This window comes from Stegodyphus dumicola, chromosome X2 (genome assembly GCF_044657685.1).
Source record: "Stegodyphus dumicola isolate Sdum_Otavi_A_Nest chromosome X2, ASM4465768v1".
Lineage (NCBI taxonomy): Eukaryota > Metazoa > Arthropoda > Arachnida > Araneae > Eresidae > Stegodyphus > Stegodyphus dumicola.
The window spans coordinates 25084029-25100177 of NC_140781.1; the positions used below are offsets into that span (position 1 = coordinate 25084029).

The 16149-nt window shown below is 31.5% G+C and overlaps 1 protein-coding gene across 2 annotated transcripts in view; it reads right to left on the minus strand.

Moving 5' to 3' along the window:
* Window positions 1-13410, minus strand: part of LOC118197770 (ubiquitin-conjugating enzyme E2 L3) — a 59782-nt gene extending 46372 nt beyond the window's left edge. For both annotated transcript variants that reach the window (XM_085809768.1, XM_035369312.2), the window contains exon 1: window positions 13266-13410. In XM_085809768.1, the coding sequence (XP_085665894.1) occupies window positions 13266-13292 (27 nt within the window). In that variant the 5' untranslated portion in view covers window positions 13293-13410. The remainder of the gene's footprint in view (window positions 1-13265) is intronic.
* Between the last annotated feature and the right edge of the window lie 2739 nt (window positions 13411-16149).

Sequence of the window (16149 nt, forward strand, 5' to 3'; positions counted from 1 at the left end):
ACATGATTTAACTTGCTTTCGGAAAAAGCTGGACGCTACATTGAACATGCTTTGTAACACGTTTCGGAAAATATTAAACACATTTTAAACAGATGTTTTCGTGTCTTATTTCATTTAACAATATTGTATACAGCGCCATTTTTCCCCTGATGGTGAGTTTTTGAACTCTTTTTTTTCCGCCGAAAATAAATTCTCATAACCTCCTTTACACGATTCCCAAGTTTGATAACATTTGGTCTGGTAGTTTTCCTTTTATGACCATTTCAAAGTGGAACTTTAATAATAACCACCATGTAAAATAAGCTTTAAAAGTCTGACAGTTTGGTTCAAGTCCCAACTTTAAAAAATATATATATAAATATAAATTTTTATATTAATTCTCTTAGAAAGCATGTTTTAAGAAGCTAATTTTTCTCTCGCGTTATAGATTGCATAAAAAAACATGATCTTTAATATGATTTAGAGTGTTTCAGCCGATATAAGAATCGGGTTATTCTGTGGTACAGAATAAACCCTGCTGGACTGTTTTATTTCTTTGTCATTTAGCAAAAATCTTTTAATTAAAATATTTATCCTTTGGACTTCGCTTTAAACTTTATTTATAGCTAAAATGACTAGAAAATGAAAAGCTGTCTTTAGCTGAAACGCAATTTATATAATTGATATTTTAAAAAATTGACAAGAATGTAAAATGTATGGAAGTCTAGCAGTCGAAAAATCTTAATTTTCTTGTGTGAGCACTGAAAATAACTGTAGAAGGAAAGAAGAAAATTAGGGAGAAATGTAAGCAAAAATTTGCGGGGAAATTTGGCTGTCAGACGTACCAAGATGTTCAAAAAGTTGGACGCTTTCGAATATACTTTCAGGATACTTCAAAGAATTTAGGTGTTCAAAGAGGACAAAGAGGTGTTCAAAGAGGTGTTCAAAGAGGTTCAAAGAGGAATTTAGGTGTTCAAAAGGAATTGATGGTATTTGCTGGTGTACTCACTTGGACGAGTACACCAGCAAATACCATCAATTGAGCTTGTGTTAACAGAAAAGACAAAACGATATCATTGCAGATTAAAGTGAAGAGCGACAGGTTTTAAACTATATGGTTGTGTAAATTACGTTATAGAACATCATATCGTATCATAAATGGTGAATCCCATGATTTCCTCAGTCGAATTATTTGAAGATTCAGGAGTTTATCCAGTGATATATGTGGATGTCACTTAAAGATGTTTTTTCCCTTCCTGATGAAACAGCGGCCGAGCGGTAAAGTAGCTGAACACTGGTAGTTCGGTCCGAGGTTCGAATCCCGCGAACGGGCTGGCTGCATGGGCGTTTTTGTGGTTTTCCCCATGTGTAACGTGTATGCGAGCCAGTTTCCCTTAGAAAGTCCTCCAGGAAGGCATCCCTCCCCTTAGGCAGATAGCCGTAGTGTGCTTTGTCATAATAAAATAAACCAAAACCTTTTGATGAAACCAGTCTTTCCTTTCATCTCATAGCTTCAAAATGTTTAGCCTCTAAAGACTGATAAAGGCTCTGACGAAATACTTCGTGAAGAACTTTCTAAGGGAAACCAGCTGTCGTACGCGGTACACATGAGAAAATCCACGAAAACGCCCATGCAACCAGCCTGTTTACCGGGGTTCGAACCCCGGAGTGAACTACCAGTGTTCAGCAACTTTACCGCTCGGCCGTTTGCGGGCCTTTATGAAATGGAAGGCGATAACTTTATTTAAAATGATTGTCAGAAATACCAAAATGTTTCAAAAAGTTGGATACTTTTCAATATACTTTCAGAATGCTTAAAGAAACAGAGAAGAAAAATAAATTTTTTCGTAAAATTTAATATTCGTATTTTTTAAATTTAAAACTTTTCAATCTTATGATATTTGATTCTTGCGATTTCAAAAATAAAATATTTGACTAAAATATGAATAACATTTTAAGAAACCAAATGTAGGATAAAATTGTGTAAAGCAATGGGCACAATGACAAAACTGCTTAAAACAGTGTATGCAAGTCATTTTAAGTTAAAATATCGGTTATACATCTCTCTTATTTATATATATTTTTTCTGAACGGAACATTGAAAGGCGTGTAAAACTGTGCTTTACTGTATTTTCTCTTTTAATATAGTATGCAGTTTTCAAACGCATCGTAGTCTGGGTTACAAAGTATTCTTCCGAAAAAAACACAGTTCAAATAAATAAAATCAAATTCTGGAAAATTGATATTAATAAATATATTTAAAATGCTCAGTTCGAAGGAATAAATAGAAAATTTTAAAACAATTATCTGAAGAGACAATGCAACACAAACAATTAAAATAAAAGTATAAAAATTTAAAAATGACCTAAAATAATAGCTATGATGAAAAATATATATAAAGAAACATATTTGAACAAAAAAAAAAAAAATAAATAAACGCTGCACCTTTATTTACGCAGTTCGAATAGGTAAACTGAAATTTTTAAAACAGTTATTCGAAAAAAAAAAAAAAAAAAAACGTGCAACTTAAACAATTAAAATGAAATTCGAAAAGAAAAATTACTTAAAATAATAAGTTATAATTAAAAATATAATATAAAGAATATTATTTGGAAAAAAGGAACGATGGTGACTTTTTTTCCTAAGGAAACTAGGTTGCCATATATTAAGAAGTTCGCCAAGTGAAGTATTCGTGGCGCAAACTGACAAAAAAGTGCCAACATAAATTTGTGAATTTCTCCGTAAATTTCGCTCCAAATTTTACAAAATTCCATATTTAGGCGTAATTTGAGTCGTAGAATCGAAATATGTAAAAAAATTGGTATGTTATTTCAGAAAAAGTCTGATTTTGTGTCAAAATACCTATGTTAGAATAGTGCTATATATAAATCTAATATATATCATAAGTCGCGCTTTCGAGACATGAAGAACGCAATTTGAATTTTGTCAATCGGCCCAGTAGATCGGGAGATATAGGACTGTCCCATTTTTTTTTTGAGCAGTGTACATGTTTTCTCCACCTTATTAGTGACTTGCGGTTTAAGTCAGCCTTTATCCCCATGGTTTTTATGAAGCAAAACACATTAAATGTAAATGAAGTGGGGGGGGGGAAATTAAGCAATTGAAATTTTGGGGGGGGGTATCTTATAGTTGTCACTGTTCAGTCAAGCAACAGAAAATAACCTTGAAGTTCCTTGAAAATAACCTTAAAGTTCCTATTTCAAAGTTAGGCTACAACTTTCCACAGATAGAGGTATGCGATACATATGCACATTCTGCCTCGGCTGCTAAATCAAATGAGCAGAAAGCATGACACCTCATATTTTCCCCTTAAAAATTTATTATGTCTGTATAAAGTTATACATTTAATTTAAAAATATACAGTATTAATACAAGCAAAGGCAAATTTTATGAAGAGGGAGGCTCATCTCAACTTTTGAGTTTTTTAAAATTACTAAATTGGATCCGTTCGGATTGTAGCTGCACTCTCATAAATGTGTCTCTGAATGCAAAACAATTATTAACCCGGGTTTGATCGCGCTGGGTGTCTCAAACCCAGTGACTGCTTTTTCGCACTTTTTCTTCCCAACCTTTTTTCAAAAATGGACAAGTCTTCGAGTAGCTGCTTCAAAGGTCAGGGGACCCGTGGAAGGAGAGAATCGGAGAAAGAATTCTAAAAATAGATCTACTTAAATTGTGGGGCTTGGGTATCTCACACCCTGAGCGAGCATTTCTGTAACTGTTCTCAGTACAGGCAGACGTCTAAATCATTCTTTCGTTATGACACGTTACCGGACGAAGAAATGCGGTATTTGAAAAATTTACTGGATACTGTTTCTTCTAATGAAGAAAATACAGAGGAAGATAGTGGTTTTTAAGGTAATGAAGAGCCAGATGACTAAGAATATTGTAGTGATCATGATTCTTCAACAGAAATTGAATCTGATTCTGAAAACGATGTTTCAGATTCAAGTGAAGATAATTATTTTATCGGAATAGATAACATAACGAAGTGGAATAAAAAGAAATTCAAAGCTAATGTTAGAATTTCTGCGAAAAATATAATATCAAAACTCCCAGGAAATACACCCGTTTCAAAGAATGTAACTTCTCCTGTGGATGCTTGGAATCTCTTTACATCTTCTGATATGATAAAGAAGTTAGTGCATTGGACTAACAGCTTTACAGAATTGATTCGAGAGCGTTTTTCACGGAAAAGAGATGCAAAAGAAACTAATGAGGCTGAAATTAAAGCATTTATTGGATTGCTTTATCTCATTGGTTTGCATAAATCATCACATGTGTATATACGAGATCTTTGGGCAACAGACGGCACTGGAATAGAAATATTCCATACAACCATGTCATCAACACGTTTTTATTTTTTATTGATATGCATCCAATTCGATGATATACAAACTCGCCAGAGCAGAAAAGAATTAGACAAACTGGCCCAAATACGTGAATTCTTCGAAAATTTTGTAGAAAACTGCCAAAAATCGTACAACATTGGAGAATATGTAACCATAGATGAGAAATTAGAATCTTTTAGAGGGTGATGTCCATTTTGCCAATACATGCCAAAGAAACCATCGAAGTATAAAATAAAAGTTTTTCCGCTCGTCGATTTGAGAGTGTTCTGTACTTGGAAAATGGAAATATATGCTGGTAAACAGCCGAAAGGTCCATTTCAAGTAGATAATTCTCTCAGTAGTGTCATAAAAATATTCATGGAACCTCTGTATAATTCAGGAAGAAATCTAACAGTGGATAACTGGTACAGTCAAAAGTTGTTAATCCGGACTCGTCGGGAATTCAGCGATTCCGGATTATAGATCATCAGTTTAAATCTGGTAAGATGGCATGCAGAAATTATAAAATTAAAAATATGAAACTGTAATTTATGAAATAAAGAACAATTATGATCTAAAGGGTATCAAAATTACAAAAAAAAAAAAGCTTAATATTTATTTCTTTACTTTATTAAACATTTCTTTCAATGTAAGTTGTTTAAGTTGCTTCGTTTTTTATGTGATAATACATTCTCTTTAATTCTATAAAGACATAATTTCTTGTTCAGTTACAAAGTTCCGCTGTTCAAGTCCTATAATTGCTATGTCGAGAATACCGACTAATTTGTCTATCGAAGTTTTTTCGTTTTCAGTAACCTCTGTCACTTTGCTATCGGAAGCGAATTATAATGACGAGGAATTTGATTTAAATCATATCAAAGACGGAGTACATCGAGATGAAATACTACATTTAGTAAGGAATTATAAGCCAAATAAAATAAAAACATCTGCCCTGAAAATAAGGATAGTGCTGACAGATCAACTTCCAATTCATTGCGTGCCACCGTGTTAAAGATAAAGTTTAGATAAACAAACGTTAAAGTTTACATAAACAAAGGATATGCCTTTATCCATTTTTTGCAGCAATTCCACTTTTTGTTTAATGGACTTCGAAACATACTTTCGCTTTGTAGATCCTTTCCATATTAGTAAATATATATCAGAAATTCTATTTGACATAATCGAACGTTCAAGCTTACTTTTATAAAATTGCTCTAACAGTCTGCGAAAAATAATAAGACGAATCCAATTCGAAGATTAAGGAACAACGCAATCTGCAACATTAACTGAATTAGATAATTTTAGCTTAGCTTATACCGTCCGTTATACATTAAACACGCATTCATAAACGTATTTTGCGCACGTGCACACGCATATTCGCAGCCGTAAAGGTCTTACGCGCATGTGTCACTAAGACGCATGCACAGAAAGTTTATACCTTTGAGGTCCGGATTATAGATCATTCCAGATTACAGGTGAATTAACGACTTTTGACTGTACACTTCTTATCCACTTTCACAAGAACTTTTGAAAAAACTATTACAATTGTTAGAACATTGAGAAAAAATAAAGAAATTCCTCCAATATTCTTGAGTACAAGAAAAAGGGACGTTTACTCTTCCATGTTTGGATTTCAGAAAGAAACGACTATTGTTTCGTATGTACCAAAGAAGAGTAGAAATGTTCTTCTGCTCTCAACAATGCATAACGATAATGCAATAGACATCACTACTGGAGAATTAAAGAAACCCGAAATAAACCCTTTCGGCTGATCTTTGGAATATGGTAACAGGTAGTTTAGCGACATTTTGGAGGCGATAAAGGTTACTACCTAAGACTTTGGTAATAATGTGAGAAGCACTCAGTTCCAATTACGCATTATTTTGTGTGAGGGAAATGACAGATCATGAGATATGTCACGTGACATTAATGGACGAATTACAGTTCTTTAATCGGCAAAGGGGGTAAATTTGGAAAAATTATTTTGTATTAAGCTTCATTGTGTGTTGTGTGAAATAGTGTTGATTAATTTTCGGATTGCATGGCGCTATGTAAAGTGAATTCTAAATTTTTAATACGTAATAATTAATAATAAGTTGACTACTGGATTTTGGATTTAGAAATTAGCAGTAGTACTGCAGCCGATTGGAACTCTTTCTGTAGGGAAGTGTGCGTGCCACGTAATGAGGATTCTGAAGAAGATTAGGTAAGTTAGTATTTTTAATCATTTGATGATATTATTTTTATGCATTGTTCTAAATGTAAGGAGTAAATAAATTAAAATGGTATTATTGGAAAACTGTTATTAACAATGATTTAGTTTAAAGTAATTAGGATTGTAATTTAATTTTTATTAATTTAATGTATGTGCTTATTTATATTTTAAGTAGTGTTTTTTAATTTAATTATATTTTAATTTAATGATTGTGATTTTGTGAGATATGTTTTTAGTATTTTGGAATACGTTTGAGTAGTATACGTTGAGTATTTTCATGCATTTTCGTGAAATTTTTCTAATTTATGAGAAAAAAGCAGTGTACATGGATATAGTGAAGGGTGTGCGCAATGCCGTTTTTGTGCAATTCTGGGATGTTTTTTTAAGTAAAAATAATTCGACGTGTACATGGATTAGCGATATTTTAATTAAATGATAGTTATTTTGTGAATTTTATGTTTGTAGGAATTTGGTATACGTTTTAGTTGAAGTAAACGTGCATGGAAATAATTTAAATATTTGACACTAAGTATTTGTAATGTTTGCAGTATAAATTCGTTGGTGATGTTTATAATATAATAGATAATTTAGAGGTAAAAGTTTTTGGATATTTTATTTATTTTATACGTGGAAATGTTCATATTTGGAAAGGGTATATACTTTTTCGTTATTAGGTAATTTCATATATGTTCTTTTTAATGGGTTTAAAGATTTATAAAATTGTCATGCATTTTCGTGAAATTTTTCTAATTTATAAGAAAAAAGCAGTGTACATGGATAAGGTGAAGACTGTGCGCAATGCCATTTTTGTGCAATTCTGGGATTTTTTTTTAAGTAAAAATAAGTCGACGTGTACATGGTTTAGTGATATTTAAATTAAATGATAGTTATTTTGTGAATTTTATGTTTGTAGGAATTTGGTATACGTTTCAGTTGAAGTAAACGTGTATGGAAATAATTTAAATATTTAACACTAAGTATTTGTAAACTATTTTTAATGTTTGCATATAAATTCGTTGGTGACGTTTATAATATAATAGATAATTTGGTTGATCTTTACATTATGGTAACTTGGCGATTTTTTGGCAAAAATTTGGCAACCAACTCTCTTACAGCAACCCTCTATTTTTTTTCCCCCGCCGCCATTTTGTCTTCACGAAGTAAAGACATGTTTCTTTTCTTTTTATCTACTGAACACTTCTTCCAACAATCTACTAGCCGAATTACACTTATGCCAGAAATTTTATCAAACAAAACTGCTTAATCATGACAAATATTCACTGCAAAATTGGGAAAAAGTGCACAATACCATACTCCTTATGCGTTTTTCAAAATAACACATACACATAAACCATGTACACGCCGACTTATTTTTACTTAAAAAAACAACAAAAATGGCATTGTGTACACTCTTCATTATATCCATGTACACTGCTTTTTTCTCATAAATTAGAAAAATTTCACAAAAATACATGACAATTTTCTCAATCTTTAAACCTGGTAAAAAGAACATATATGAAATTACCTGATCGCGAAAAAGTATTTACCCTTTACAAATATGAACATTTCCACATATAAAATAAATAAAATATCCAAAAACTTTTACCTCTAAATCATCTATTACATTATACAAGTCACCAACGAATTCATACCGCAAGCATTACAAATACTTAGTATCAAATATTTAAATTATTTCCATGCACATTTACTTCAACTTAAACATATACCAAATTCCTACAAACATAAAATTCACAAAATAACTATCATTTAATTAAAATATCACTAAACCATGTACACGTCGACTTATTTTTACTTAAAAAAACATCCCAGAATTGCACAAAAATAGCATTGCGCACACTCTTCACTATATCCATGTACACTGCTTTTTTCTCATAAATTAGAAAAATTTCACGAAAATACACGACAATTTTCTCAATCTTTAAACCCGGTAAAAAGAACATATATGAAATTACCTGATCGCGAAAAAGTATTTACCTTTTCCAAATATGAACATTTCCACATATAAAATAAATAAAATATCCAAAAACTTTTACCTCTAATTCATCTATTATATTATAAACGTCACCAACGAATTCATACCGCAACCATTACAAATACTTAGTGTCAGATATTTAAATTATTTCCATGCACGTTTACTTCAACTAAAACGTATACCAAATTCCTACAAACATAAAATTCACAAAATAACTATCATTTCATTAAAATATAATTAAATTCAAAAACACTACTTAAAATATAAATGAGCACATACATTAAATTAATAAAAATTACCTTACAATCCTAATTACTTTAAACTAAATCATTGCTAATAATAATTTTCCCAATAATACCAAATTCCTTTCCACCTTACATTTAGAACAATGCATAAAAATAATATCCTCAAATAATTAAAAATACTAACTTACCTAATCTTCTTCAGAATCTTGATTACGTGGCGGATACACTTTTCTAATTCATTCAATAAAATTATTGAAAGATTTTTTCTGCGAATTTTTCCTCCATACTTCCTCTGCTAAATAAAAAGCAAACTTCTCTTTATCACAATGCCTAAATACCCATTTCGAATTCATTTTAGTTAGGGCCATGGGATCCAAAAATTAACAAACACTGTTTCACACAACACAGAATAAAGCTAAATACAAAATTTCCCGATTTCCCACCTTTTCCGATTAAAGAACCGTAATTCGTCCATTAATATCACATGACATATCCCATGATCTCTCATTTCCCTCACGCAAAATAATGCGTAATCGGAACTGAGTACTGCTCACATTATTACCAAAGTCCCAGGTAGTAACCTTTATCGCCTCCAAAATATCGCCAAACTACCAGTTACCATATTGTAAAGATCAACCGATAATTTAGAGGTAAAAGCTTTTGGATATTTTATTTATTTTATACATGGAAATGTTGATCCTTGGAAAGGGTATATACTTTTTCACGATCAGGTAATTTCATATATGTGCTTTATACCAAGTTTAAAGATTAAGAAAATTTTCCTGCATTTTCGTGCAATGTTTTGTAATTTATGAGAAAATAGCAGTGTAGATGGATAAAGTTAAGAGTGTGTGCAATGCCATTTTTGTGCAATTCTGGGATGTTTTTTTAAGTAAAAATAAGTCGACGTGTAAATGGTTTATGTGTATGTGCTATTCTGAAAAACGCGCAAAGAGTTTGCGATTGTGCACTATTTCCGAATTTTTCAGTTAATATTTGTCATGATTAAGCAGTTTTGTTACATAAAATTTCTAGCATAAGTGTAATTCGGCTAGTAGATTGTTGGAAAAAAGTGTCGAGTAAATAAAAAGAAAAGAAATATGTCTTTACTTCGTGAAAACAAAATGGCGGCGAAAAAAAAAGTAGAGGGTTGCTGTATCAGAGTTGGTTGCCAAATTTTCGCCAAAAAATCGGCAAGTTACCATAATCCAAAGATCAACCTAACTTTCTATAATATAACGAAAGGAGCTGTCGATGTTGTCGACGAAATGGCTGCAACATATTCAACAACTAAAAAAAAAAACAAATTGATGGTCTATGACGATATTTTATGCAATGTTGAATGTAGCTGCTATAAATGCACGCATTATTTTGCTATCCACTAAGGAACCACCGACTCAGAATCGAACACAACGTTCTTTTCTGAAAAGTTTGGGATTTAAACTAATCGAAGTCTACAAAAAGATCAGAAGCCAGCAAACAATGCTCCCGCAAAGTTTGAAAGTAAAACTGGTAAAGAATGAGGACTCTCAACCATCTGCTAAGAAGGCAAAAGTAATAATTAAAAGATGTGCTGAATGTGGATCTAAAAGGGACAGAAAAACAAAATATATTTATGAAAAATGTCAAAAACATGTATGTATGGAACATATGGCATGTATTTGCACAAAATGTACAGAATAATTGTAAGTAATATTTTAAATATATGTTTAAAACTTTTTCGACTTTTATCTTTTTCTTCTGTTTTATGTTTTGTGTAAATTTTATAGTAGAAAATAGGAAGAAACCACCCTGGGCATGACACACCCAGCGCATGTAATGCCGCTCGTTTTTCTCTCGCATGTAATGCCGGGTTAATAGCACTAATCAGAAACAAGTTAAAATAAACCAAAACTAAGTAATTTAAGATACTTCCAAGGATTTCTGTACACATACATTTAAGTCTTAAGTATTAAAAATATAAGATTTTCCAAACAATTAGAGCATTTTCCCCATAACAATAAAGAGCAGAAATATAATAATGCTAAAATTGTTTTCAGTATTGTAGTGATTACAATTCAGAGGGAAGAAAAATTATAAAGTATACTTCTGTTTATTAGAAGGTATAGAGAACATTGCTGTGGAAAGCAGAACGATTTACTAAATATATAAAAATTAAAATGCAGTAAGAGTTATAATATAGCGAAATAACTTGATGAAACACATTCACTTTTTACTGCATAAAAAAACTTAGAAGGTATTATTTGTCCTTTTTTTTTTTTTTTTTTTTGCAAAATATTGAGTATTGTACTACTTTTATCAACTTATGCTTATCAAAATGCTTTCTAGGAATTACTGCCACCATTACTGAAGAGATAACAGATATGCTCTCCCAAGTAAGATAAAGGGAATTCAGATAACAAATCTCAAAATTAAGAGATCATAATATTGGTCTTAAACTCCATATACTGAAACTTGAAGCGTTACTTTATAATCACATGAAAATAAAAATTATTCACCTATTGATATATATTTCCTACCGCAATGTAAAACAGCATCTTTCCTTTGAAACACAGTGCATTTTCACTTACTTTTCTTTTACAGTACCCAAAGGAAAAGAAATTGAGGATATCTACCCTCTATTAAGTTATTTACTTCAACACTAACTATTCATTGCTACTGGCTGCCAGCTTTTATTTTGATTAATAAATAACCTGTTTATAGTATATTTCTAAAAAGATGAAATTAACATAAATGAATCAATAAAATGTTAAAAGAGATTTAAAATATGGATTTTCATGCTTTTTCCCCATCCTCCAAATTCTAACCTAAAATTATGTCAGATGTTTTAACTGGATTAAAAAATATATTCTTTTTAACATCTAGAAAGGGCATTTATTATAAAAAGTACAAATGTTACTATTTTATTGGTACTTGGATCACTGTGTTGCATCTTTCAGCACAATATTCTTTACTTTCCAGTTTAGATTTGCAGTTCCTTATTTAGTGTTCATCTACGTTAACATCTAAAATCATCTTCCTCCTTCTTGCTTTGATTAAAAAAGGACTCAAAAAATGTCAAAATAAATAAAACTACAAACCAAATATATTTTGTGAAATTATGTCCAAGAAGTAAATCTCAGAGTTTAAATATTACATTTCATTTATAAAATTTATTTTTTACATTAATAAATATAGGTGTATATTTTAAAAACTAATCTTAAGTTTCTTTTTCCATTATGCACAGATTAATACTACCCTTTGATTTAAAAAAAAAAAAAAAAAAAAAATACGTTTAAGCAAAAATGTGTTTTCTTTTTGTTTATTATTTTTACATGAAGAATTCCAAAGCCTCTAAGTACTCAAATTCAAGAAAATTTAGACATTACTCTCACTTCTAAAAATTAGCTATTAGTCATGTCTTCAATTTAATTATTGTGATTCTTTTCAAAGTTATGGATTCTTCAAGGTTTCAGTATTTTATAAACGAAATTTAGGAAACACTATGGCTACATTTTTTAAACCTTCAACCATTCATAAAAAAACACACAAGTATCTTTTTCCCAACACATGATAAATTATAGATTATATACGAGTTATAAGCACATTATTTATACATGACAAGAAGTCCCCCCTCCCTATTTCTTCTTCAGTAATTCTTCTATGAATGCTTCAAAGACACAATTACCTATATTTGGTTACCAAGTAAACAAAAATTTTCTCATATGTACTCTACGATTTTGTATTACTCAAATCAATATACATAACAAGCCTACAACTCACTTAAACCAGATTCTTGACTTTTAACCTAGCATAATTTAAATTTGAGCAATACAACTGTACTTCTCTTTACAAGTTGATTATTATATTTGCTCTTACTTACAGAAGTCATTTTGAGGCACCATCCAGAAAACTATCATTATATTCTTTTTCCCAAAGCTGTTAAGACCTGACAAGTCATTAACAAATTTCATTTAACCAAATTCCCAAACCAATACATTCATTCCATGCTCAGAACACGGTTTTGAAGCACTGGAGTAACACTCTTCCAGACTGATCTCAAAACGTTTTGAACTTCGAAGCTCGATTCTGCTGTACAATAAAATGAATAAACGTTAAAAGAAAAATGCTTACTAAGTCAGTAGGAGGCGAAAATAGTTCAGTTCTTTTTACATGATAATGAAAAACTGTTAACGAAAGGGATAAATTTCAGCGTGCCCATATGACTTTATTAAAGCACAGTTAAGTAACAATTTAAGATGAAATAACACAGATAACTTTCATGAAGGCTTGGGTTAAAACTCAAATAATACAGTTTTATTTCATATTAATTTTATTTTCAGGAATTAATGATATACTTATTCAAACACATGGAATTTTCATATTGATTTGTCTGTAATGCAACCACTATGAAAAAGAGGAAAACAATACACTTAAAAAAATAGTATTTTACAAATCAAAGCTGTTAATTACATTAAATTTTTCAAATAAATCTCTATTACCTTCTGCAGTCGCCTAGTCGCAGCCATTTTAACAGAAGCCGACACTCAGACTCCTAGAACGACTTTTGTATCAAATAGAAACAGAGTAACTTCCAAGAAAGAAACTCTTCGCAACCTCAACGTAAGCTGAACTGACTACTGCGCCCCCACAGCTTGGCAAAAAATAATATCGCAATAAAAGAATTAAACAGCGTCGCCCATTACAACATAAAATTAGAATAGATTTACTTGGTTATGGCAAAGTATTCAAGGGCTATCTGCCCAGGGAAGGGATGCTTTCGTGGAGGACTCCCTAAAGGCACTGGTTTGTATCCGTGTTTTAGACATGGGGAAAACCACGAAAATGCTCAAACAGTCAGCCCGTTCAGGCGGTTTGTTGACAAATGTCTGCCTATTCTTTCAACATAAACAAGGGCCCTAACCTGGACACCGTCGAGATAGAAGAACGGGTCGCTTTTTGCGATCTACTCGACAGAAAGCGAGTCTGGTGTCATCACCAGACTCGCTTTCTGTCGAGACCAGACCAGATCATTACAGAGATCGACGCGTCGGAAATTTATCCGTCAGCTGGACAGCTGCCGTTTAAGTTTCCGACTGTCGTTTTAGAGCTAAACTGAGGACGGCGAAGGTCACGGATTGTTTTTGAAAGTGTACGTAATAGATATTTTAATTTCTTAAGATTTGTGAAAAACTTGAGTATTTCGCTATAGAAATAACGCATTTGATGTTGACGATTCTACATTATTTATTTATTCTACATTACCAATTCCTTAATTAAATTTTAGTGAAAATAATGTATTTGGTGTTTTCCTATTTCACATATAAAGAAGGGGCGCATACTTTTAATTTAAAATTGTAATTTTTAAACAAATGTATATATCAATGTACTTAATTTCATGTTTTGATGAGTAATTTATAAATTTTGATATTTTATGTTTTAAATTATAATGTATTTCCCTCTACTTTTATTTGAATTTGTAGTGCATAAAAATGTAATACATTAGACATGCATTAAAGAATATGCAGTATATAATTCAAACTATGCACATCCTAAATTCAACATTTACATTAAATTGCTTTGAGTTAAAAAATTTAAGTAGTTTTAACTGTACCGATATCAGTGTCAATTTCCAATAGTTTCTAGAATCTCCTGTATAAAACAAGTTAAATTCCTGTATAATTTTCGGTTAAATTCTTGTCAATATTATAATGCAAAATTTATAATTAGTTATCAGATTTTTTAATGTGGGCTACTTTTAGATATTACATCAGTTTTGTGTATATTTATTCAGATCAAAAAGTGTTTAGTTTTGGTTTTATGTAATTACGGCAAAGCCTCGAGGGCTATCTGCCTAAAGCGAGAGTTGCCTTCGTGGAGGACATTCTAAGGGTTACTAGCTCGTATACTCGTAACACATGGGGAAAACCACGAAAACGTCTATGCAACCAGCCCGTTCGCGGGATTCCAACCTTGGACCGAACTTCTAGTGTTCAGCGATTTTACCGGCCGCTGGTGGGATCGATTTAAAAAGGGTATAAATATATATGTACTGCAATTTCTTTCACTGCATCTGTTAATATATTTATACAGTTATATATATATATATATATATATATATATATATATATATTTAAAACAGATTTTCTGTGCCTTAAACTTCTATGCTTCTGAAAGTTACCAATGATATATTGGTAATGACAGATACATTGGTAATGACGCCCATGCGTCCAGCCCGTTCGCGGGATTCGAACCTCGGACCGCACTACCAGTATTCGGAGATTTTAAGCTGGGCCACTAGTGGGACCGACTTGAAAAGGGGATAAATAGGAATATGTACTGCAATTTCCTTTCACTGCATATATTAATATATTTATAATACATTTATATATACATATAGTTATTTATTTAAAACAGGTTTTGTATGCCTTAATTTTTTATGCTTTTGGAAATTACACAAATATGTTGGTAATGACAGATATATTGGTAATGCAACAAACCCGTTCACAGTATTTGGACCTCGGACCGAACTACCAGTGTTCAGCGATTTTAACACACGGTCATTGGTGGGATCGATTTAAAAAGGGTATAAAAAGGAATATGTATTGCAACTTCCTTTCACTGCATATGTTAAAATACATATATGTGTGTGTGTGTGCAAGATAATATATCTTATGATTTAACCTATAGTTATTTAATTTTTATTATTTTTCTTCCTGTTACTTTTGTTAAAAGTTTGTTATATTTTTACTCATTGCTTATTGGTATCTACGATACATAGTATATTTGTAGCTACGTGATAGGTATAATTTCTGAATAAATAAAATTATTGATATAATCATGGGTTGCTAAAAATTAAAATTTTTTTGATTCAAATTCATTAGGAATATTAAACACACGTACAGTCGGTCACAAAAGTATTCGAACACCGGCAACCATTCAGAAAATTTACTTTTCCGTTGAGAAACAAAATTGTCTCCAGAGTCCATCTTGGTTCGATGGAAAAGAAAACAAAAGGATGGCTCATGTCCAAAATTGGCTAGGTGCATGAAACAAAATACAACATGACCTATCTGGGTGAGATGGGAAACAAAATGGCTGCTCACGTAATCCATTATTGCGCTCATAGAAAACGCAAAGTGTCGCTGCGGCTCGTCTCGTTTCGCGAAGAGTGAAAACCCAAAACGGTCTGCAGTGTCTATCTTTGTTGGATGAGAAAACAAAAGGATGGTTCATGTCCAATTTATTTAGGTGTGGGAAAAAATATAACGTGACCTATCTGGATGAGATGTCTCCAGCGATCCAGTATAGACTTTTTCCCCATCTGCAATAGGTGACATCTATAAACAATTTCATTGAAATCTCCTCGAAATATAAGAAACAGCT